The following is a 24,911-nucleotide window of genomic DNA, read 5'->3' as shown; positions in this document are numbered from 1 at the left end:
TACTTTAGCTCAATTATTATTGTTAGTACCTGAAGTCCAAACTCCTGAAGCCCAAATATGATCTAATTTTCTAGTTAAATCAGTCCAAACTCCTGCACAGAAACTTATTTTTGTGTGTGGCTTATTTCAAAGTAATTGAACCCTGTTCCTAATCAACTGCAGCAAAGCCAAAGTAAGTCTGGTTTAAACTGAAATAGGAGTGTCTACACAGCCTTTCGGGCTGATTCAACTACATCACACTTTAAAAACCACACTCACTTAAATTACTGCAACCGCCTCATGTGGGCAAGCCCTTGCTGCAAGTTAACACTGGGATTTTCAGAAGCACTCGGTGTTGACCTGTTGACTGGAGTTTTATCACTGACTTCAACGGGAGCAAAGTTAGGTCAGGGCCGAGCACTTTTGAAAATCCCACCTTATGTGGCATATAGAAGTTTGTAGAGAAGATTAGTTCTTGCGAAACTTTTATCTCACTTAGGAGGAGTGAGGGCCGGCTCCAGGGTTTTGGCCACCCCAAGCAGCCAAAAAAAAAAAAAAGCCGCGATCGCGATCTGCGGTGGCAATTCGGCGGGAGGTCCTTTGCTCCGAGCGGGAGTGAGGGACCGTCCGCCAAATTGCCGCCGAATAGCTAGACCTGCCGCCCCTCTCCGGAGCGGCTGCCCCAAGCACCTGCTTGCCAGGCTGGTGCCTGGAGCTGGCCCTGGGAGGAGGCAAATAACTAAAAGGTGCTCAGCACAAGCTGATTAATAACAGATGAAGAGGACAGGCCTTCTTATAACTTTACATGAGTTTTTCATGAGGAACACCTGTGATCATGCCATAGATAGGGAACAGTGAAAGCACAAACAAAAGATTATCCAGAGGATATTAAAGATATGTGCAGATCACCACTGATATTAGAGAAATCAGCAAAGGACAGAGCTCATACCGTGTGATGATCATTGCTAAAGAAAGGACCAATACAGAGAGGTAAAAGCATTTCCACCATTATTCAGTGGTATACTTCCTTTCAGCCTCACCAGCTACTTCATATTCCCACTCACTCTTTGGCCATCTTACTCCACTGAATTTACTAATAGGGGAATGGGAAACATTGTAATGATTCACAATTCCTCCATTTCCCATCCTAAAGGGATTGATAACTTTGTCTTAGGAGTAAATGACATCTACCTCTATCATTCTGAGAAGCAAGGTCATTATGAATTGGCATAGAAGAGTACAGCACTGTCCAATAAGAGTTATAATGCAATCACTAAATTCAGCGCGATTGAACACATTATCAAAGCTTGTAAAATCTCCTCACTTGAAGTTTTGCATTTTTATATATATCAATAAAACAAACCAGAAATCCTTTTGTGATTGGGCTGAAAAACTGCTTCTTACTTTACATTAAATATTAGGGAGATGACCAATATATTCACTTCTTTAACTGCATCCAATACCTGGGAAATGCCCGTTTTCTTGTGCGGATCTGACTTATTTTGACTGGGAGAAACTACGCTTATTTTCCACACCACTTCACCTCGGGCCATCCTCATTAGACTACATCCTGTGTTTCAAAGAAATCCAGTGGAGCTTGACACACCGTTACTCATGCATCATATTGTATTCATGATTTAAGAAGTAGTCCAGGAGAGATTTCTCTGCAGGTAGAAAGTACCACGAATGCTGGAGAATAATAACCACGTTACCCAGAAACTGGCAAGACAGTGTTCTTCAGAGGCACAAGTCAGTCCTCATTGACATTTTTAATATACTCTGCTCCTTACTCGGAACTGATTGTAAGGTGCCAATCCAGATCTCAAAAAGAAATCCAAATTCTTCTGAGTCTTTAAACACAGCTGAAGTTAAACCTTCTATTTCCTTATTTTATTATTTTTCTAAACAAAATATAATAATCAAATCCCACCAGTTTGTGTTCTGTTCGAACGCTTTGTTTTTCAGGCTAACCGATTTGTACGAATTCTTTTGCAGTATTGGGGAAAGAGAAAGCTGGTTGTCAGGATTGTGGACTTATTTGTAGTTAACCACACTACTGCTCCTGCACTAGACCCATGTACTAATGCATCCTTTTGAGGCATCTGAAACACAACAGACCAGGTATGACGAGTTGCTATTGAGGGCTTATGTAGAACATTTAAATTGGATTGATGCAGGACATGTTTGCCTCAGCAATGGGAACACACGTGGTACAGTGCTATTCCCGGCTTTGTGACTTGGGAGAGCAGCTCCAGAGGGCCATTTTGGCCTGTAGTCTGCCACAGTCCTTGCACTTTAGATCTATTTTAGGCGTTTATCTGGCCTCTATTACTGTAGTAGCTGAGCACCTCGCCATCTTTGATGTGTTCATCCTCACAACCCCCTTTTGAGATAGCGCTGTTATCCCCAGTGTATAGATGAGGAGCTGAAGCCCAGAGACTAGGGGCTAGATCCACAAAGGGATTTAGGAACCCACCTGACACTTTAGGCACCTAAATCCAAAGTTTAGATCCTCAAAACCCCTACTCAGCTGCCACCTAACTCTGTAGGCACCTAAATTTCCACAGTGCCTAAATTTCTGCTGGTAAAGTCCCCTACTTTTCTATCAGTGTGCATGTGCACAGGCACCAACGTCCTGCTGCTGTGGAGCGTCTCCTCACTCACCCTTAGGGCCCAGGGGGCTATGGATTCCACTGGAAGGCAGGCATTGCAAATTCCCTCTGCAGGTCTAGCCCCAAGGCCCCACAAGAAGTCTGTGATGGAGCAGGGATTTGAACTGGGATTGTGCAAGTCCCAGGCTAGAGCCCTGACCATTAGGCCATCCTCCCTCTCCATTAGCCAGCTGATGAAAGGGATTTTAAGTTCAGATGGTGACCTTTCCTTGCTCATTCTGACCTGGAAATGCTAACGCAAACCTGGGTGACAACTGCATTGTACTACTGCAACACCACTTCCCAGTGCCCAAGAGCCAGAAGAGCAGGGAATGGGAAGTCTGGCTCTCTGAGCTGGCCAGCTCTCAGCCTGTGGATCAAGGTTTAACATTTCCATAGAACATCGGGCCCCATACTATGCTACTGATGCTTGACCAAGGGCAGCATATCTAGAGTAAGAATAAAGGGGGGGGGGGGGAGGCTGGTTTCAAGGCTGCAGAGGAGTAAAATAGCTTTGGGGTGACATTTTCAAAAGTGACTTAGGAGCCACTGACTTTCAATGAGACTTAGGCTCCCAAGGGCCAGGCTTTAAACGTATTTAGGCACCTAACAACTCCCAGTGAAATCAATGGGAGTCAGGCCCCTAAATACCTTTAAAAATCTGGCCTTGAGTCTGCTTTGCAAATGCGACTTATAAGAACGTACGTCACCTGGATGCTTTTGAAAATTTTACCCTTACTCTTTATTTTTGTTGCTATAGCTGCTCTGGGCCCATGAAACACTTCGTCCTATGATTAAGGTTTTGTTTTCTAGAGTTCTTGGGAAAGACGTATTCATTTTAATGAGTTTTTGTTTATGTACTGAGAGGGCTGGGAAGCCTTCATTGTTGAGCACCATGCAAATTTAATTTATGATTCAACCTGGTGCTAAGGGAGCATTTTTCAGTCTGGGGACATTCATTCTTAAACACCATTTGCATAAGTTTACTCTTAATCAAATGAAAATCCAGTGTGCTACACTTCTATAGCACCTCGTATCCAAGGCGCAGAAAGAGTGCTTTATAGACATTAAATTAAATCTCACAATACCCAGGCAAGGTAATTATTGCAGCCATTTGGGGAAAACTACAGCACAAAAACTATGCTAAACGAGATACCTGTAGGCTGTAGCAGAGCTGGTACTAGATCCCTGATTTCTCATCCCAGTCCTGAAAGATTCTGCACAGCAAGATAAATTGTTTTCCTTTTGTCTCTGAACTGGAATTGTTAGCCTTGGCCTTTACACCGCCTCTTGATCTTGAGGCCTGATCCAACTCCCACTGAAGTCTTTGGGAATTTTCTCACGGATTTTTATGCGGATTGTACGGGCTCTTGCTCTTTAAAAGTGAACCACAAAGCGTACTCATTACATTTATAGCATTTATTTATATAGGACCAAAACTGTGCCTGGTGCTGTACAGAGAGGTAAAGAAACTGGCCTAATTCTGATCTCACTACCTAGTTTAATGCCTGTCTAATTCCACAGAGTTACTCCTGATAGACACCACTACACAATCAGAATCAGACGCAGTGTTCTGCTATGGAATACGTACTCTCAATGATGCAGAGATTCTCTCAAACATTCTCGGCCCTCCCAATAACACACACACTTTGCTACATCTGAAGTATGTGGTCCTCGCTTTCCTTCCGTTGCTCAAGGTGTCTGGCAAAAGATCCAGGAGACCTGAATAGAGCGGGAACATGAGGCAGCCTCAGACCTGAGCTACAGTAGAAGAGTTCTACCGGTTTAAGGAAACTGATTTTAAAAATTAAGACTGTGAAAACCTACTCAAATCGGTCAACCCTAACATAAATTAGTACTTCACCAGCATGAGCGAAACCAATTTAAGTGAGGGTTAAACCCGTTTGAGTGCCTCTACATTAGGGGTTTGCACTCTTAATTATGAAGATTTCAAATAGATTTCATTATGCCAGTGCTATTTTTCTAATATAGCCAAGCCCTGAGACTCAGAAGTCCCTCCTTACTCATTTGAATGTAGAAAAAAAATGCCTCTCTGATTGCATCTGAATGTGGTATCACCATCAGAAAACTTGGCAATCACTTCCAGGAAAGAGGGGGAAAAGGAGGACCCATTATTTGTAATGTAGAAAAGCCAACAAAAAAGTGAGTTTAACTTCAAATCCCTTTTCAAACAGAGGAGCAACAAAAATATTTTGTTTTATGCACTTTGCATTAGATCTGCCACAACTTTGCAGACAAAAACTTCTTTCTAACTCAGACTCTCACACGCTGCTCAAAACAGGTTAATATTTCTGGTAAATGACAGATTCTGATCACCTCAGTTACTATCTAAGATGTTCCCCTTAATAGATTGAATACTTGTTTTTTTAATTTCAAATGTGAGGCTGATTAATAACATCAATTAGCATATGTTATTAAGATACTGTGATTATCATTCTAGTTGGAAATTCCTCTCCTGATCCCTTCAGCTTACTAATTAAAATTATATCCTCACCACTAGAACCTTCTTCTCATTTAATTTATTACCTATGATATTAACCAACAGCATCTTTTTTTCTAAGTCCTAAAGAATCTGTTTATGGATTTCCTCTGGCCACTGAAGAGAAAAAATAAAATCAACTGAACTGAGATATACAAATCCCCTCTCCAGACAGGTTCTCCTCTCTGAGCCTGCCTGAAATTTAACATTGCACTATGTGACAAACCGTTCTATAGCCCTCTCTGTATTGTGTTACTAAGAAACAGATAAAAAATTTGGCTCTTCAGGACTTGTTCCGATTCCTCCTCCGGTTTATAATGATAAATTGGCTCGTTTGTTCATGTAATACATGGAAGGAAGATTGTAATCTCCCAAAACATCACTTTTTCTTCCCATAAGCTCCAACCATGGCTCTTAGCTAGGAAAAAAAAAATTCAGCGAAGAGGAGAGTGAGAATAGGATTTGCATCTGATTCCTTAGACATTTATATGCCTTATTGAGACATTCAAATAAAGTTCAATGCCTCCCATCTCCTCTGTGCATCATGCAGAGGGGAAGACGCTATATACACTGGCCAGCGGGTTATGTGCTTCCCCTGAACACGGAAAGCTCATCCTGAGTATCCGAGCCCCACAGCAGTTCAATCCCAGATAAGCCCCGACTTGTGCTACGGCCGCCATCTTGGCAGATATCAGGGATTGAAAATGAGAGTCCCTCTGGCTTAAGCTAAAGAGCCACTTCCCATAGCTGGGGCTGTGATAGACATCCCCTGTGGATCAGGCAGAGAGGGGGAGCTGTAACACACTCATGGGGGGGAGAGTTAGGGGGTGTCACACTAGCATTTTTTAATCCATCGATCCTTATGCACGTTACAAGTGTGGGTGTGGATCATAATCTCCATTTTAATGGTGTAGATGGGGTAGAGCAAATTGCCTCAGGGGGTTACATGAGGAGCCAGTGCCAGAGCTGACTGCACCACCCAGGACAGGTTTCTGCTTTAAGGCTCAGCTTGGAAAATCTGGAGGTTTTGCTTTGATAATGAACATGAAAAGTGCACTAAGCTTATCCCCACCACAGATACAACCTTTCACTGCTGCGAGGTGCAGCCACATTCAGACAACAGGCCTGACCCAAAGCCCCCTGCAGACAACGGGAGCCTGGATGTTGACCACAATGGACTTTGGATGAATCCTTACACCACAGAGAGGATAAGAAAGCCAGGATCTCTTTCCTGCTTTTTCTTCCGATACTGATGCAACAGCAACTTCATTAAATTAGCTGCAGCTCCCCTAAACGCTGAAGGAAGAGAGAGATTCCACACAGGGAGGTACTTGGGATCTCAACTCTCCGTGGGGTTTTAGAAATGGAATGTTCCGTGGGCTATAATGTTCAGAGCAATAACGTGTGTGAAATGCAACAGCCTGCTGCCCCTCAGGGAAGGCAGCACCAATACTTCCAAGTTCCCGCCTTACCATCTTGAAGGAGACTCTGGCTGGAATTTCCAAAACGGTTTTGCCAAGTGCCTGACTGGTCATTAAAGGATGCAGTGACCCAATTATTCCCTAACCTGTCACGCCAAAGCATCCCACGCTCCTGCCTCCCGACACCACCAGCACCCGTCCTCCAGCATCCCCTTCAACCAGACTTCCCAGGTGCCAGACACCGAACTAGCCCGCTCCACCTTTCCGGCGTCGCTTTTGTCGCTGGACTTCCTCTCCCAGCTGCTATCCCTTTTCGAGCTAAGCTGCAGTTTCCAATGAGAAGCTGATCTTGGGCCAACCAGCATTTCTCCCTCGTAAGTTGGTTGCACCCAGACCAAGCCTAACTTTCAAAGTTTGCTGAACCATTTCCCCTTAATATGGATTCTTGATCCCCTCCTCCTTCCTACAGCCTTCTTTCCTTAAAATATTAAGGGCAGATTCTCAATTGGAGTGAACTTGTCCTAACTGCACTGAAGTCAACGGAGGTAGGACAACTTACATCAGTTGAAAATCTGCCCCCATGGCCCATAACTAGGGCTTCTAGGTTCTACAACAATACAAATAATAATAATAATAAGTGAAAGAATGCGAGTTCAGATGAAGCAGGTACCAAGCTGCAAAACCAAGACGGTAGCTTTGTAATTTTAAAGGCATGTATTGAATAGATTTACCAACGGATGGAACTCAAAAATGGAGCTGAAGAAGAGAAAGAGGGCATGTGTATAAGAAGGCATACAAGAGACACTGTGGGTGGCTGGTTAGGTGGCTGACAGTTCCTAATTTGCTGTTTCAGCCTTTAATTGTATGATGAATTTGTTGGCAGTGTCTGTGGATTTCTGCCTCCATTCATCTTTATTTACAAGCAATTTCTGGCTGCAGCTTTAATTTGAGTTTCCTTCTTATCTAGCTATACTTCTTCTCTGTCTTCTCCACTAGGTCATAATGGCAGTAATTTCACCTTCTCAGCAGCCTTTACACCACTGCTCAATTACACTCCCGTATGAGGGCTTGGCAAAATACTACCGCATTTGTAGATCAGAGCTAACCTAGATTAAATTATGAATATTTCAAAACCCACCATGATTAATTCAAAAGACAATGTACATTTCAACAGTCACAAGCACTACTTCTCTTGCCAGCCTCAGCAAGTCCCGCTGCTAACTACTTAAATTATTTTATACTCAATCCAAACGTACTGTGTGTACACACACGTGTGTGCACGATCAGGCCCTAACACTATCATCAACAACCTGTGTTAATAAAACCTTCGAATATTAATACAGAAAAAATCCCAACTCTTATTTGATAATGCTGTCTGTTTACTTTTCAAATTCCTCATGACAGAAAATGAAGTTAGTTTCACATACATCCATAATCAATTTCAATTTCATTTTAAATTAAGCTCTTGGATAGGCTGACCAGATAGCAAGCGTGAGAAATTGGGATGCGGGTGGGGGGTAATAGGAGCCTATATAAGAAAAAGCCCCAAATATCAGGACTGCCCCTATAAAATCGGGACATCTGGTCACGCTACTCTTGGAACCAGGGTCTGACACTGACTTTATGCAAAGACAGTGCCTAGCAGAGTGGGGCCCTGGGTGGTTGGATGTGAAAGAGCTACCCTTAAGAGCTATATAACAATCTCAGGGTGGCAGATACTGCAGGGGAATGTTTGTTTAAAAGCAATGGTTTAAACTGAAATCTAAAGTGTTATGTAAACTTTTCTATTGGTTTTAAGATTAGGAAAAAAAATCTTGTACCCAGGTCTAGGGCTAACTTTTAGATGACAGACCATGGTGCTTTAAAAAAAGAGAGAGAGACTTGGAATATATGGGCCAAAAATGAAGGGAACAAGCCACTTTCCTTCACACCTATTTAATTACAGGGGGAAATTTCAGAAGCACTCATTATTGGCCTATGTACACTCCAACTGAGGTCAACGGTCCACACAAATTAGAGGCATGAATTCACCTCATTCCCCCCCGAAAACTTTAAAGATCGGGTCTGCACTGAGCTAATTGTGTGTTACCTTGTCCCCAATCCCTGCAGAGTTATATTTTTACATGTAGATGACTCACTCAAGCTTGCTCAATAAAGCGCACTCAGAAAGTGCTTCGGAGACTGGAATTCTAATATATGGTACAGTCCGGCTGTGCCTAAGCCCATTGGAGAGTAGTGTCAGATCATCACAGTACTTTAACCAAAAAAAGAACTGAGCTAAATGCCATGTAGCTGCCACTAGAGGATGGAGCTGAAATCTCATTGTTGCTGTTCTTTATTTAAGGGCATGAGAAGATTAGAGGTTAATTAGCCATCTTGATCCCACAAGGAAAGTAAACTTTGGGGCTATTTCAGTCCATGAGAGTTCAACATCTCTCTAGTTCTGGATTTGGAAGGAATCCAAAACTCGGAGTGCAGCTCTGTTAAAAGTGTTGGTTTTATATGAAGCTACGTAAACCCCTGACCTCAGAAGGCGCAGTCTGACACCCTCACCCCCAAAGGAGCTTGGAGGGGACACAATTCCGACTTCCCCTCTTCTCAGTAGCCCACATTCCACCTTCAAGTTGGAAGAAGTGTGATGGTCTTGGCTTTCAGAGGGCAGCCACCGAGCTTGCTCCCATACTGTGCTCTTCATTGGCAAACAACAGGCCCCCTCACCCTCCTCCCTTCTTTACAGTCCTGATCTTCTAACAAGGTCAGGCAGCCCATTCTATCCTACAGCAGCACCACAGATACGTAGCCAGACCTGCCACTGGTGATCTTTTAATGCTTTGGGGAGGAGACGTCTTGTAGTGTTATTTACTCCTTCTCATAACACAAGAACTAGGGGGTCACCAAATGAAATTAATAGGCAGCAGGTTTAAAACAAAACGCACAGTCAACCTGTTGAACTCTTTGCCAGAGGATGTTGTGAAGGTCAAGACTAAGGATATTGTGATGGCCAAGGTTCAAAAAAGAGCTAAATAAATTCATGGACGATAGGTCCATCAATGGTTATTAGCCAGGATGGGCAGGGATGGTGTCCCTAGCCTCTGTTTGCCAGAAGCTGGGAATGGGCGACAGGGGATGGATCACTTGATGATCACCTGTTCTGTTCATTCCCTCTGGGGCACCTGGCACTGCCAGAAGACAGGATTCTGGGCTAGATGGACCTTTGGTCTAACCCAGTATGGCCGTTCTTATAGCTCTCTGGAAGTCTACATGAGATAGGTGTGGCCCCGTGAATTCTGCAGTGATCTAGCTTCAGAGCACTGAAAGACAAAGTGCACCAGCAGACTAAAAAAGCCTCTTGATCTTACCGCAGAAGAGGCAAGGAGAGCTCTTTCCCTGTCATTTCTCAACACACCAATCCTCTCGCAAAATGGGGAAGCAAGTTATTGGCTAGATTCTGAAAGTGGGAACAGGAAGAGAAAGAAGCAACGCCACCACAGACTCAAACAAAGACGCAAAAGGGAAGAAGAGACAAGATCAGGCCTGATGTTTGCCAATAAAGGACCCGAACTTACAAGAGTGTTTCACTGACTATCCCACAAAACCCAGGATGTAACCATAACAATATCTAAATATTGCATGGAAAAGATTGTTTGTTAGCTAGCTTCCCCAGGAAAAGAGCCAAATGACTTTTTTCTCACCTCTGTGGAAAAGTCAGCAGGGTGTAAAATTCACCATGTTGAATCCAGGCGCATTGGCTCTTAGAAAGGAAACATTGTCAGTCAAACTGGGATAAACTTACTTTCAGACCATAAAACGAAGTTTGCAGCAAGTTGGCGGGTGGAGGATGTTTGTACTCTTACCCAACTTTCCTCTAATTACCGCATATGTCACCATTATAAACCTGACAAAAAGCCTGGGCTAATCAATCCATCAAGTTAAGATTCATAATAAGCACAGTGTGACTGTTTAACATGGACACTGTCCATTTTAAAATAGTGTTCCCTGGTCGCATTACTGACACTACCTTAGATGATTAAAAGTGAAATAATTTTAAAACATCTGGTTTTCCTTTCCACCACTTATGATTTCATGTTTTCCAAGCACTTTTGGCAGCCCTTTGTAAAGACATATGACGACTAAACATGTGGGACAATGTCAAGGCAGAGGATGAAGAAGAATTCTGAGCCCTGGATACAATAAAACTGTTTGCTACCTCCCCTCTTTGGATGAACTGGGTAGTGGTGACAATAGGAAGGCTTTGTGGCTGTTTCCGTTTGCCACTGCTGCAACTCCTCCTTCTTTGGAATGATGTTGTGGTGAACTACGTGTCTTTCCCCTTGTGTTTTGTCTGTCCATTTGCAAGTGATTTCTTGAAAGTTATGTATGCCCTGTATCACTGTATTGGTATTCAGAAGCCCCTCTCCGGTGAGATTCAATTGTGGAAAAATTTTATTATACTTTAATTATAGAAAATGTGTCTAGTGTCAGATTTTATTTGCCTTTTTTTTTTGGTCGCTGATGTGCTTAATTCCCTCAGTTCCTAGAATCAAAAAGAAAAATGAATACACTGTTCAGGGATGTGTTTACCTCTCAGTTCTGCACATCACTCAGTAGAACTGGTCTGTTTCTAGTCTAGTTTGTTGCACAGCTGCGTTTGCTTAGGATGCAAATATTACAGGGGAATGTTTTAGTTTTAAAAACCAACAAGGATAACAGGCCATCAAACATTAATATTTGTTTTACATTTTATATCATCATTTTAGGGAACATGTTCTGCCTTTGACTCCCCCTTACCTCCCCCCTCGCCTTATTTTTACATCTAGTAGCATGGCAGATGAATAAGATTAACATTCATTCACCCAGTGGTCTCAAAGCCTTTTACTAACACTAACACACTCTTTTAGGTAGGTAAGTATCCACATTATACAAGCGGTTTGTAATATCAAAGCAATTATTTTAAGTGTGCAAGGGGAAAGGAGGGGGAGGAAAGATGCCTGAAACAAACAAAAAAACTACTTGCAAAATAATAGCCATTCCCCGTAGTTATAACTTGATTGAAACTTAATGACTAATCAATAAAACTATAATTACAACTTTCACCCTTATGCTTGCAATTTGGAATACAGTCAAATCGATCAAATAAAATTTGATATGAGACAACAGTGAGAGAAGCTCAATTTGTGCCATTTTTATTAGGTGGCCTGGTGTACCAAATCTCCTAATCCCTACCTCAATTATTTTACGGCTCCGTTTTTCCATCACAGTAAGAGAAAAAGGGCTGTGGAAAGCAGAAGCTTATTAGCTCAGAAGTGCTGCTTTCAACACTATAGCTGTCACAACATGATGCAAGGCCATTATTTAAAAAAAAAAACAAAAAAACACCACCAGTGTGAAAGATGCCTTGGTTGTGAATATGCCTCTGTTGTTGTTGTAGGGTAGTAGGAACCAAGCATACTACAGAGCGAAGCAAGCATCCATCTTATCTAAACTTTACTGTGCCTCAGTTTACCTACCTGAAAATGGAGACAATTGTCTTGCCTGTCACATGGTGTGATGCTTAGTGCTTGCAAAGCACTTTCAGATCTTTAAACAAAAGGGGCTCTAAAATTGCAATGTATCATCTGCGTCTGATTTCCTTTTGACCACAGTTGATTAAATTTTCCAGTCAGGTTTTTCTTATGGGATCCCCCACACATAATTAAGTGTGCTTTTGTTTTCAAGATGTAAGGCTTTCCTCTAACTTTTCCCTCTAGTTAGCATGGCTGACGTGGGTATCGTACATCCTGAGGTTGCACTCTGCCTCATTTTATTCTGGAACAGGACATTTTATAGCTCAGAAACTTGGAGGCTTCTTTCATTTGCATGTGATGTTCCATGAATTAGCTAGCAGGCAACCAGTAGTTGAGCTATAGATTGCAGTGGTGGGGGAGTGAGTGCCTTTTAAGGCTTCCTAAAGGGTTTTGTGGGATACCTATGGAAACTGATTCCTTGCAATGCCTGTGCTTCGAATTTCTGAGCTGACAACACAGAGACTGGTATTAAGGTCAAAGAGAATCTGCCTGAGGAAGTTACATGGCAGCTCTGTCAAGCAGACAGCCTTAAATCAGTTCCCTCCCATCTCTTCCTTCACTTGCACTGCCAACGTGGTTGTGAGACCATCGACACATGCTGCCACTGACAATGAGGTTAGTTTCATAGACCCCCTAAATCACATCCAGTAAGACAGTTTGGTTTCTAAGGTTTTAAAAAAAATGCCCAGGTGCCAACAATTAAAGCCCACGGGGCAAATACAAATGCAAAGAGGCAGACGGGGCTACGCTGTTTCTCCTCTGAAACAGCCAGTTGGCACTACCTCTGCTAGAGTGCTACTGCACTTTCCAGCGGCAGAGCGAAAATAGCTTGGATCAGTCATTCCGTTAACGGTTTGGGACTGATTCATAGCTAGGACCGGACATGCCAGTTAGACAAGGAAGCACTGTGATGTGTAAGCACAAAGGCAGGTGTGATGGAGAGGGGCAGACAGAGAGAGGGATCAAGTTTAAGCAGGGGAAGGGAAAAGCCTCAACAAACAGAAGCCTCACTGAGAGGCAGATTAGAAGTTGGGCATGGGGAAAGCAGAATGTGACACAAAATCTTAGCTACAGGAGATGATGGTGTGCCCTACTCCAAAGCTAAGAGTAGGAAGGGGGCAGGGCTTCATGGGGACAGTAATGTAATGCTCTGCGTTAACCAGAGCAGAACACCTACTCAGGCGGGTAGAATGGGACAAACACATTTGAAAACAGGGGATCTTACTGGGCACCCTGCCCTACTCGGGTGGGGAACAGGATTATCTAGGTAACACAAAGCAGCCTTGCCCTCCTGACTGCGTCACTCGGGGTTCGCCACTTAAGCCTGAGATTTACTTAAAGCTGCAGTCAATCTGAGATACCCAAGGAAGTATTTCTTTATGCAACCTGCAGTCCGCCTGTGGAACGTACTTGTAACGGGGTTAACCAGCGGACCTGCTGGATGTTAGAAAGGTGTGAGTGGCCACCTACAGCATTTACAGACATGCAAGCCAAGGTCTAGATTAAACAGGCACTCAAAGCCTTGGGACTAGCTTAATGCCTGACCACTTTAAGGACAGTTCTTTTCCAACCCCTATTACCTGCAGCATGTTACAAGCTGGTTAGGCATATTACAAGGAGTTTGGGGTCTCCTCTAAATTATCAGGAACTGGCCACTGCCAGAGCGAAGGTCAGTACTTGGTAGAGCTATCGTAAGAGTAGCCAAACTGTGGCTCAAGAGCTGCATGCAGCTCTTTTATAATTAAAGTGCAGCTCACGGAGCCCCCCAATTCCCCCGCCATTCTCCACCTACCAGACTTGGGGGGACAACACTTGGGACCTCTGCCTTGCAGCAGGGTGGTGGGGTAGGGGCTTCTGCCCAGTGGGGAGGAGGGGTCTCGGGGCTTCAGCCCCGCAGGGCACACCTGCTGGGGCTCAGGGCTTCAGCAGGAGCGGGGCAGAAGTCCTGAGTGCCGGCAGGTGCGCCCCAGCTCTCGAACTTCTGAAGATTGTCATATGTGGCTTGGAGGATCAGTAAGTTTGGCCACCCCTGATCTATGGGTTTGTCTGGCAACAGGCAAACCTATCACACTAATAATATGATGTGTTGGCAATGAAATGAATCTCATGACCTTGGGAACATAGTAGAACACAAAGGACCCCTGACATTTCACCTGGGAGTGAAGAACTATTTCTTTTCCCGGTCGAAGGGCATGTCAGTATAATCAGAGGAAATGCTTAGATAACCTGAATTTAATTATACTCAGCTGCTGTATAGCACATTTCAACAGTAGACCTGAAAGTGCTTTACAAAGTGTCATCACCCCCATTTTACACATGGGGAAACCGAGGCACAGGTAGATGAACTGACTTGCCCAAGGTCACCCAGTAGGCTAATATCAGAGATAAAAGCAGAAGCAAGAAAAGTCTGAGTCCCAGTCCAGCGCTCTATCCCCTAAGCACACTGCCTCTCCTAAGACACTCTTCTACTATAGACTGCGGAATTTAATGGACTGCTACAGGATACGTGCAGCTAAACAAGTTAGCACCAAAAAAAAAAAAAAAAAACCAAACATTTGTTTTTTAAAATTGTTATTTTCAACATGATACCCAAAAGCCTCAGTGAGAAGTAGGGCTCAAAGATGCCGTGTAAACACAGATAAGGCAAGGTCATATCATTTAACTGGATATTTGCTTAGAAGGCACTGTTGAATAGAAGATCGGGAGTTAAAAGTGATTAGATATTTTAATATCCTGGAGAGAAGCAGCAACGCTTCCAAAGGAAAGGTGAGGGGAAAGTAACGTGAACTGAAAAAAGGCACTGCCGCTACTCCATGTCTGCTGTATTATCACAGACAGTATTACACCAGTACTTGTGGCCAATAAAGCAATAGCACGATAGGGGACTACCAAATGTTGTAGCTCCAAGCAAATCAGAGTTGTCAGAGGTGCTCATTAGCTTGATCTCTGAAAATTGAGCCAAAGCACCAGGTTTTACCCAAAAGTATTTGCCATGAAACAATTAAAACGGTATGTGCTAATACAGTACAGAGTTTTGGACCAAGTTGCTCCAGGTTTAGATAAGTGTATTTGAATTGTGACATCTGTCCAAGTGCTTAGGAAAAGAATACCAGAGTATCTGTAAATGCACAATAGAAGTTTCATGAAGCTCCCTACAACACTTACAGCTATGAGCAGAATCAGGCAGGGAAGCATTTTCAGTAGCTGAAAATCATGCATCACTTGATATATGAAGTTAAACAGCTGTCAGTTGCCCTACCCTGTCATGTCACTCTGTGTTTTCTTGTACATCTGCTGGGACAGCTGATTTATAAATGCAAGAAAGTCTTTTCTTCAATGTGACAAACTACCTTTCGGGGAAGTTGTTGCCTGAATATGAATCCACAGAAGCGGGAGTGGGTGGGGAGGGGAAGAGCATGACTTTGCTACTGGCTCTTACCAACCCCAAATGGATTGGTTTTAAACAACTCTATCAACGTGAATTTAATTAACCATCATCCTCCTGCAGTCATAAAACCTTTTGAAATGGAAACCTTTTCATGACTAAGCCACAATGAACTGCAATTATGCAAAAGAAAGAAAAGGCAAGCCCCAAAACCAACATGATGCGGAGGTGTAGTCATTGTGGATCTGGAACGACGCATATTTCCTGTGTCCTGCTAAGCTGCAAGCCAAAAAAAAAAAAAAGCAAAGGTTAACCAATGTGCTTCACTTACATCCGCTTCACTGATGTAGATCCTGGAATAACCAGCACCTAAATCAGGCTTAGCAGCATGTAATCAAAGAATGCTTTAAACATAACTAAAGAGACAAGGTGGGTGAGGTAATATCTTTTATTGGACCAACTTCTGTTGGTGAGAGAGACAAACTTTTGAGCTTACACAGAGCCACATTCTGCCACACCCAGAAACACCAACAAGCTTTTTCCTAGCAATGGCCCTGGACTTGAGCATGCCCGAAAGCCAGAAGAGGTCTGGCATTCAGGGAAAAGAGTGCAATTTAACATTCAGACTTAGACAACAGTCTGGACGTTCAGTCAGGGAGAGTTCTCCGGTGTGCAAAAGGCTCACTGAGGTGCAGGCGTGGTGTCACGCCCTTAGCCTGCCTACAACCCAAGCTTGTCCCATCAGCAGCACAACAACAAAAAACAATCTAAACTTGCCTTAATGAAAGTTGAGAGTGACATGCTTGGAAGGGCCAGTAGGGGAAGACACACATGTCTTCTAATAATACCACCCAGCTCTTATATAGCAGGTCAGTACCATCAGCCCCATTTTACAAATGAGGAAACTGAGGCTCAGGGAAGTGAAGTGACTTGCCCAAGATCACCCAGCAGACCAATGGCTAAGCCAGGAGTAGAATCCAGATCTCCAGCATCCTACCCCAGTGATTTACACACTACAGTAGGCTTGCGGGACTGAAGACCAGCAGGACTTTAGCTGGGATACCGCTTCTCTTCTTAACAGTTGACATGAAATCAAATGATCTAAAAAGTCGGACTAAATCCATTTTCTTGGAACAGCCTGTGCCAGACAAGGAAGGCCACAATCTAATACCCTAGCCACTCTCATTCTGCAACTCCAAATTAAGTGCCAGTACTCAGTCAGTGCACACACACATAGCTGTGAGCCATCTGGAAAATAAGGGCCTGATATTTGCAATTGCTCAGCATCTCTTTGGATCGAGTCCTAAAATAGCTGGCTACCACGACAGTGCCTTTTGAGCTCGGAAAATGGAATTACGTGCCATATTTCAGGGCAAGTTTGGTAGAAAAAGGAAGCGTTAAAAACACAAGCCGCTGCCGCCACCGCACCTGTGATAAACCTCAGGCTGCTCATTGCAAAGGAGAGCTGAAGTTAGCTTCAATGTACAGTTAAAAGTTTATATACAAACATTGAGGGGGGCAAAAGTTTGGACAGACTTCCCCTCCTTCCACATGAGATCACTTGCTTCTAAGGGTACATCTATACTGAAAAGATGTAAGAATGTAAGAACGGCCATACTGGGTCAGTTCAAAGGTCCATCTAGCCCAGTATCCTGTCTTCTGACAGTGGCCAATGCCAGGTGCCCCAGAGGGAATGAGCAGAACAGGTAATCATCAAGTGATCCATCCCCTGTTGCCCATTCCCAACTTCTGGCAAACAGAGGTTAGGGACACCATCCCTGCCCATCCTGGCTAATAGCCATTGATGGAACTATCCTCCATGAATTTATCTAGCTCTTTTTTTAATCCTGTGATAGTCTTGGCCTTCACAACATCCTCTGGCAAAGAGTTCCACAGGTTGACACTGCGTTGTGTGAAGAAAAACTTCCTTTTGTTTTAAACCTGCTTCCTATTAATTTCATTTGGTGACCTCTAGTTCTTGTGTTATGAGGAGTAAATAACACTTCCTTATTTACTTTCTCCACACCAGTCATGATTTTATAGACCTCTATCATATCCCCCCTTAATCGTCTCTTTTCCAAGCTGAAAAGTTCCAATCTTATTAATCTCTCCTCATATGGGAGCTGCTCCATACCCCTCATCATTTTTGTTGCCCTTTTCTGAACCTTTTCCAATTCCAATATATCTTTTGGGAGTTGGGGCGACCACATCTGCAGGCACTATTCAAGATGTGGGCATACCATGGATTTATAGAGAGTCAATATGATATTTTGTGTCTTCTTATCTATCCCTTTCTTAATGATTCCCAACATTCTGTTCATTTTTTTGACGGCCGCTGCACATTGAGTGGATGTTTTCAGAGAACTATCCCCAATGACTCCAAGATCTCTTGCTTGAGTGGTAACAGCTACTTTAGACCCCATCATTTTATATGTATAGTAGGGATTATGTTTTCCAATGTGCATCACCTGCCTCAGAGAGTCTCAGAAAACAGGTCAACTGACCAGGCTTGCGCTCCAGGGCAGTGTAGATTTTCAGGCTCAGGCTCAAGCTCTGAGACCGTCCCACCTCACTGAGTTTCAGAACGAGGGCTCTAGACTGCTGTTTTACTCGCTGCTGCAGGGGCGAGGGGTGCAGCACAGAGGTACCCTCAGAGAGAGAAAAGTGAGGGGCATGAAAATAGCCTAGCTGAGTGAGTCAGTTAATATAATTGATACAGTGACTTTTCAAGTACATTCAGGTCTAAAACCTCCGTAAAGCAAGAAATCTAATCTAACAAGGTTTAGATTGTTTATATTTTCCAACAGTAAGAGTATTACCCTCCATTTTACGATTTTTAAATTGTTTTTCCCCTAATAAAAATGTCATATAATGAAAAATAGCGAGAAATATATTTTTACCACTCTGGTCTCATTTACATACTTAAACTACACAACTACCAGAAAATGTCTCCAGGGTAAAAGTTACCATAGCTACTGAATAAGGACAGCTTTATACAACCAGCCAAAAATGGACATATTAAAAAAAAGATTTTGAACACCACAGTGACCTCAGACTAGTTTTTTCTTTGACCCCTTTTTTCAAGTGGCTGAATTGCAAAACTGTCGATTTCTGAGAGAGAACATTCTACTTTATGGTAACTAAAATGTAAGACGAGTTTCAGTGGTAGCCGTATTAGTCTGTATCAGCAAAAAAAATGAGGAGTTAGCCCACGAAAGCATATGCCCAAATAAATTTGTTAGTCTCTAAGGTGCCACAAGGACTCATTTTTTTTAAAATGTAAGACATACCCCAGGGCAAGTACAGGCTATCATAGTGGCCAATACTATCTCAGTTTCCCTGTACCCCCATCTTTTTGTGCATCCATCTGTTGTCTTTTGTCTTATACTTAGATTGTAAGCTCTTTGGGGCAGGAAATGTCTTTTGTTCTGCATTTGTACAGCACCTAGCACAATGGGGCTCTTAGGAGCTATGATCAATAACAAGTGAACTAATGAAAAGTATCAGACCATATTACAACATAACATCACCAGTGAGAGACAGGATAACTGGATATGTATGTAGTTTATACCACTGGAAAGAAGAGCAGCCAGCTTTCAGTGCGTGTCTTGAGTTTCTTCTGGATAGGAATAATTCTTCAGTGACCATTCGGTTTTCCCCTTTTCTTGAGAATAGAGAACAAGTATGTCTCCCCAGTGACCTACAGAAATCTTTGCCATTTACCCAACGAATTCAGAAATCTTTCATTATAAACAGCTGAAATAAGTCATTTTATTGTCACAGACATGAACATTTTCACAAGATTTTTTTTTAATTGGAACAATTTAGAAAACATCACTGAAGTGAGTAAATCAGAGCTGAAATAATGCAAGGAGATTATGACTGGGGTTCTCACATAGGGTGACCAGATAGCAAGGGTGAAAAATTGGGACAGGGGTGGGGGGTAATTGGCACCCATATAAGACAAAGCCCCAAATATCGGGACTGTCCGTATAAAATCGGGACATGTGGTCACCCTATTCTCACAGGAGCCCATGGGAGGGGGAGTTAGGAGACCAAACCCCATTGAAAGTCAATGGGAGTTGGACGCCTAGCTCCATTAAGATCCATTGAAATCCCAGCCTAAATACATTCAACTCATCAGAACTGTCCTCCAGGTATTTAACCATTAGCCTACTGCAGCAGGTGGTATTTCCGTATTGGACATGTAATGCACAAGGGACCAATCTTGCACTGTGATTTTTAAACTTTTTCTCGACTACATGGCTACGTAGTTCTAGTGGTGTCATGTTTGGTACCATTGTGTTCCTGGGAGTAACAGTCTGGAAGCACAATGTAGCAAAATCTCATTCCAGGGGCAAGTAAGTGATAGGAAGGTCTTTTGAATAATACCCAACTCAACCCATTTCCAATGACACTGTATTATCAAAGCTTCCACCAACTGGCGGACCTGGAACTGGTGGGGCATGGGAAGAACAGCAAGTCCCCACCGCCACGCCACAGAGGGTAACACCTCTGAAATAATGGTTCTGTGGATTTTTCACGAATCAAAGGACAACTGTACCTTCCCATCACTAACTTGCCCACGGAATGAGATTTTGCTACATTATGCTTCCAGACTGTTACTCAATGTCAATGCTTCATTTAAAACAAAACAAAACAAACCCCAGAAGTTTCTAGAAAACATGTTGGTATTATGCAACCAATGCTTTGTAAAGACCAGGCTTGTTAAACCTGCTGCTCAACAATCAACAAGTAAAAGGTTCCTACTAAAATTCAGCTCTCATAAGACTTCCTAGCAAGAAGAGTATGTGCAGTAGACAGAGCTGTTACTTACTACTTCTCCAAAGGAGGCGGCCGCCATGTGTGTTACTGGACTCAGGTACGGAGGGGAGGTAGTATGCAACATACATTTCACACATTCATAGGTGACAAAAAAGGCAGCAGCTGAAATTTTAAAAAAAGTCCAGTCATCAAACTATCCCTGTAACTGCATTAGCAGATTGCTGTTATAATCCAGACAAACCTAGTTTACGGTTATAATCCAGAAAATAGCCGAATGCTATAATCCAGAGACAAGACATTCCCCAAAACAGTACTACCCTTCTTACCAACATAGTTCCATGGTCAATACTCTTTCACTCATGGTCAAAGCTCCCTTTGACTTCAATGGGCCCAGGGCTTCAATCCATGTTTACAATTACAGTATTTAAAAAGCAAAAAGGCTAAATAGTATCTCTGACTGATTGGAAGTTTTTTCCCCCTTTTATACTGTGGGTAAGGGCTGTACTTTATTGTACGATGGTCAATTGATATTACAAATCAGTTCCTTTAAGGAAACAACTGCTTCAGTAACATTACTAACATTTAAATCTGATTGCAGCATCTTCCTAGCTAGAATCTGCCTCCTATTTTACAGTTTAGCTCCAGAAGCAACAGCAATTCATTTGAGAGAAAGAAAATGAAATCCTCCTGAGAGCTTGAACATTCATTACACTGTAATCCAATGGGCAAGGAACAGTTTTATTTTGTAATAGACCTAATCTCATAGCACAGAAAACCAATCCAAGTGTACCAGTGTACTATTAGAGACAGGAAGAAGAGCAAACCAGGCACTGAAGTGGCAACAGTTTTTTTGAACTAACAGGTGTCTTGCATTTGCTACCTAGCACATTAAGGGTTACTTGTATTCTTCAAGATAATTTAAGTTTTTGGTCTTACACTGCGGCAAGAGATAAATCCCAGCTCAGATGTTAGAGATGCAAATCCTGACAAAGCTGACATCTCTCACGGGGGAACAGATTTTAATTGTGCAAAAGGACTGCATGTATTGCCTTCTGCAGTTAATCAAAAGATGCTTATCGCCTCAAAAGGAGATAACGAAAGCGGAGATAAAGAACAGAATTTTTTTATATCATCTTTTGAAGGACATCGAACATTTGAAGGTGTCAGTGGATTGGTCTGTGAACTTAACATTTACAAACGTGACAGCCTAGCTGGACTTCATTTTGCAAAGAGGAAGAGAACAAACAGATCTCAGGAATTGCAAATATTTTTCTTCAGACACTAGAACTGTTTTGTTTTGTTTCTGAAAGACAGTGCCAATTTCAAAAGGCCTCCTCAAAGCTTCCCTCAGTTTCTAAATGACTTATAATTATTTATTTCTCTCCCCAGAAAAAAAAAAGAGAACATTCCCTGCTAGAATTTGGCTCTTAAAGACCAGAGGGGAGCACATGCATGTACACAAAATACCCTTGTGTATGGGGAGACTTTGGCAAACCAGTAAAGTGCTTGAAACCACTATGGCTTATTGTTAAAAAGCAACCTAGTCAGCAGGCTATAAAGTGGCCATGCAGCTTGACCAAGGCAGGAGGGGAGGGGGTTTTGGGTGCCTCAGAAAGGGCAGCTTGACCCCAGGTCCTTCCTGATAAAAATTGTATTAAAGTTGCTGATACATGCATTTGAAAAGAGCAGGATGTACCCTCAGGAACGTCTACTGGGGTCTCAAGGCTGCAGGCTCTGGAAAAACCCACACCTGGTTAATCAATAACCAGAAGGAACCTCTTGCTCGATCATTAAAACTGCTTACTTAACAAGGTTTCTTTAAGGGACATTCTATTACTAATGTATAAATAAGGGGAAAAAGCTAGAGATAGCAGGGACTCTTCGGCCTGGTCTACACTAGGCTTTTATGTCGACTTTAGCGCCGTTATATCGAATTAACCCTGCACCCGTCCACACCAGGAAGCCATTTAGTTCGACATAAAGCTCTCTTTAAATCGATTTCTGTAATCCTCCCCAACGAGAGGAGTAGCGCTAAATTCGACATGGCCATATCGAATTAGGCTAGGTGTGGATGGAAATCGACGTTAATAGCTCCGGGAGCTATCCCACAGTGCACCACTCTGTTGACGCTCTGGACAGCAGTCCGAGCTCGGATGCTCTGACCAGCCACACCCCCGGGAAAATTTGAATTCATTTTCATTTTCCTGTCTGGGCAGTTTGAATCTCAGTTCCTCTTTGGACATCGAGGGGAGCTCAGTAGCAGTGGCAACTATGCAGAGCTCTCCAGCAGAGATGGCCGTGCAATCCAATAGAAAGAGGGCCCCAGCATGGACTGATCGGGAAGTCTTGGATCTCATCGCAGTGTGGGGCGATGAGTCCGTGCTTTCAGAGCTGCGCTCCAAAAGAAGGAATGCTAAGATCTACGAGAAGATCTCCAAAGCCATGGCAGAGAGAGGCTACAGCCGGGATGCAACGCAGTGCCGCGTGAAAATCAAGGAGCTGAGACAAGGCTACCAAAAAACCAAAGAGGCTAACGGACGCTCCGGATCCCAGCCCCACACATCCCGTTTCTACGAGGCACTGCATTCCATCCTGGGAGCGGCCGCCACCACTACCCCACCCCTGACCGTGGACTCCGAGGATGGGATCATGTCGGACATGACAGCGGACGGGGAAGAGGAGGAAGGAGATGAGGAGGACGAGGCAGTCGACAGCGCTGGCACCGCTGATTTCCCCGACAGCCAGGAGCTCTTCATCACCCTTACCGAGATCCCGTACCAACCGTCCCCATCCCTTACCCCGGACACAGAATCAGGGGACGGATCAAGCAGTAAGTGCTGTAAACATGTAAACATTTATTTAAAACAGAACGGTAATATTTATACTATTAACAATGTATATTTATAAAAGTGCTGTAAACTAGTAAAAAAATAATCAGGTACAAAACAGGAATATTTACAAAGGTAACAAATGGGTTTTGCATGATTTCTCTGTCTTAGGCTCTTCTCAATTTAGTCCCAAGTATTTTAAAAAAATTTCACAATGTCCGTTACTACATGATTCCCAGGCCCAAGACGCTCCACTCCAAAGTCCCAGTGCACCTACGCGAAAATCCGGTCAATGTGGCCGGGGATCGACGAGAAATCCTCGTAGGAGAACTCCTCGTAGGTCTCGTGGAGGTAGAGCTCAAGCCTGTTGATCAGGTTCCGGGGTAGGGCGATCTTAGTGGGCCCTCCGTGGTAGCAGACATGTCCCCTCCATGCCACAATCAGGTACTCGGGGATCATGGCCCGACATAGCATGGCGGCATACGGCCCCGGTTTCTGCATGCTTTCCCGCAGCATGCGTTCTCTCTGGGTGTCCGGGATCCTCAGGAGGGTGATGTCGCTCATGACGCCCTGCTTTGAATTAGGGAGGGGACTGTTAGTATTGGGACTGCTTTACAGCCACGCGGTGGAGGGAGAGGGGCAGCATACAGGGATCTTTCCCTGGGACAGCCGCGAGGGGGTGGGACAGGGGCAGAGTTGATGCTGTCCTGATTGCTGGCAGCAGAGACTGGCATTGCTTTCAATGTGAAAGGAGGCCAGTGCTACTGCTGGAGTTTTAAGCAGCCACAAGTCTGCGGCTTACCATTATTGCCCGCTCCAGAAGTTCAGGTCTCCAGCCACAGTTCTCTGAACACTCCAAGACCTCCGCAAGTCCACAGGCACTGAAGGCGACGGCCGAAAATTCGACCTTGTCCTGAGTGCGCATGTGAGAGGTTCAGTGCATGGTCTTGTTCACAGAGAAAGACTAGGTTCTTTGTATACAATTTCATTTATCTGTCTCAGGAATTCACTCCCTTTTTAAAATTCACACAGACACATCTGCGACTGTCTCCCAACCCAGCCTGTCAGCACACTCCCAGAGGCTAGCGCAGATTAGGCGGAGGAAGAAGAAGACGCGTGAAGACATGTTCACAGAACTAATGGGCTGCTCCCGAGCCCAGGCAGCCCAGCAGACACAGTGGAGGGAGAACTTGTCACAAATGCACCGAGCAGTCATGGAACGGGAGGAGAGGTGGCGTCAGGAGGACCAACAGGCTACTGAAAAGCTGCTTGGACTAATGAGGGAGCAAACGGACACGCTCCGGCGCCTTGTGGATGTTCTGCAAGACCGGAGGCAGGAGGACAGAGCCCCGCTGCAGTCTATCTGTAACCGCCCTCACCCGCCACCAAGTCCCACACCACCCTCACCCAAAGTCCAAAGAAGGAGGGGCGGCAAGGGCCGTTAAAACTTTCAATCAACCCCTGCAGACTGCTCTAGCAGTAGAAGGCTGACATTCCCCAAAATTTCATAAGTCCTTTCCTACCCACCTCACACAAGCCCCCGTCCAAGTTTCACCCCCCACGTTTCATGTCTGGTTCGCAATAAAATGTTTGTTTCTGTTCATTACTGTTTCAGTCAGGTTCTTTTGAGGGAGAGTCTGTCTGGAGGGGGGGAAGGGGCTTGGTAATTGGACAGGACAGTCACCTTTAGCAGGGTACAGAGGCGGTGTCAGGTCCAGCATCAGGACACATACACAGTGCAGTCACTGGTTACCCTGGTCAGTCTGGGAGGTGCTTTTCATGTTTTTGGGGGGGGGGG

At 43.9% G+C, this 24,911-nt stretch overlaps 1 protein-coding gene across 1 annotated transcript in view; it reads right to left on the bottom strand.

The window, feature by feature from the left end:
* The window catches only part of SLC25A26 (solute carrier family 25 member 26), a 287,750-nt gene that overhangs the window by 98,751 nt on the left and 164,088 nt on the right, over nucleotides 1–24,911 (bottom strand). Inside the window, exon 3 of the mRNA XM_026650445.2 lies at nucleotides 20,338–20,447. Within this exon, the coding sequence (XP_026506230.2) occupies nucleotides 20,338–20,447 (110 nt within the window). The remainder of the gene's footprint in view (nucleotides 1–20,337; nucleotides 20,448–24,911) is intronic.

This window comes from Terrapene carolina, unplaced genomic scaffold (assembly GCF_002925995.2).
Source record: "Terrapene carolina triunguis isolate 2854851 unplaced genomic scaffold, T_m_triunguis-2.0 Scaffold89, whole genome shotgun sequence".
NCBI lineage: Eukaryota > Metazoa > Chordata > Testudines > Emydidae > Terrapene > Terrapene triunguis.
Note: the sequence above shows the minus strand (reverse complement) of the source record. Positions and strands in the feature narration are given on the sequence as shown.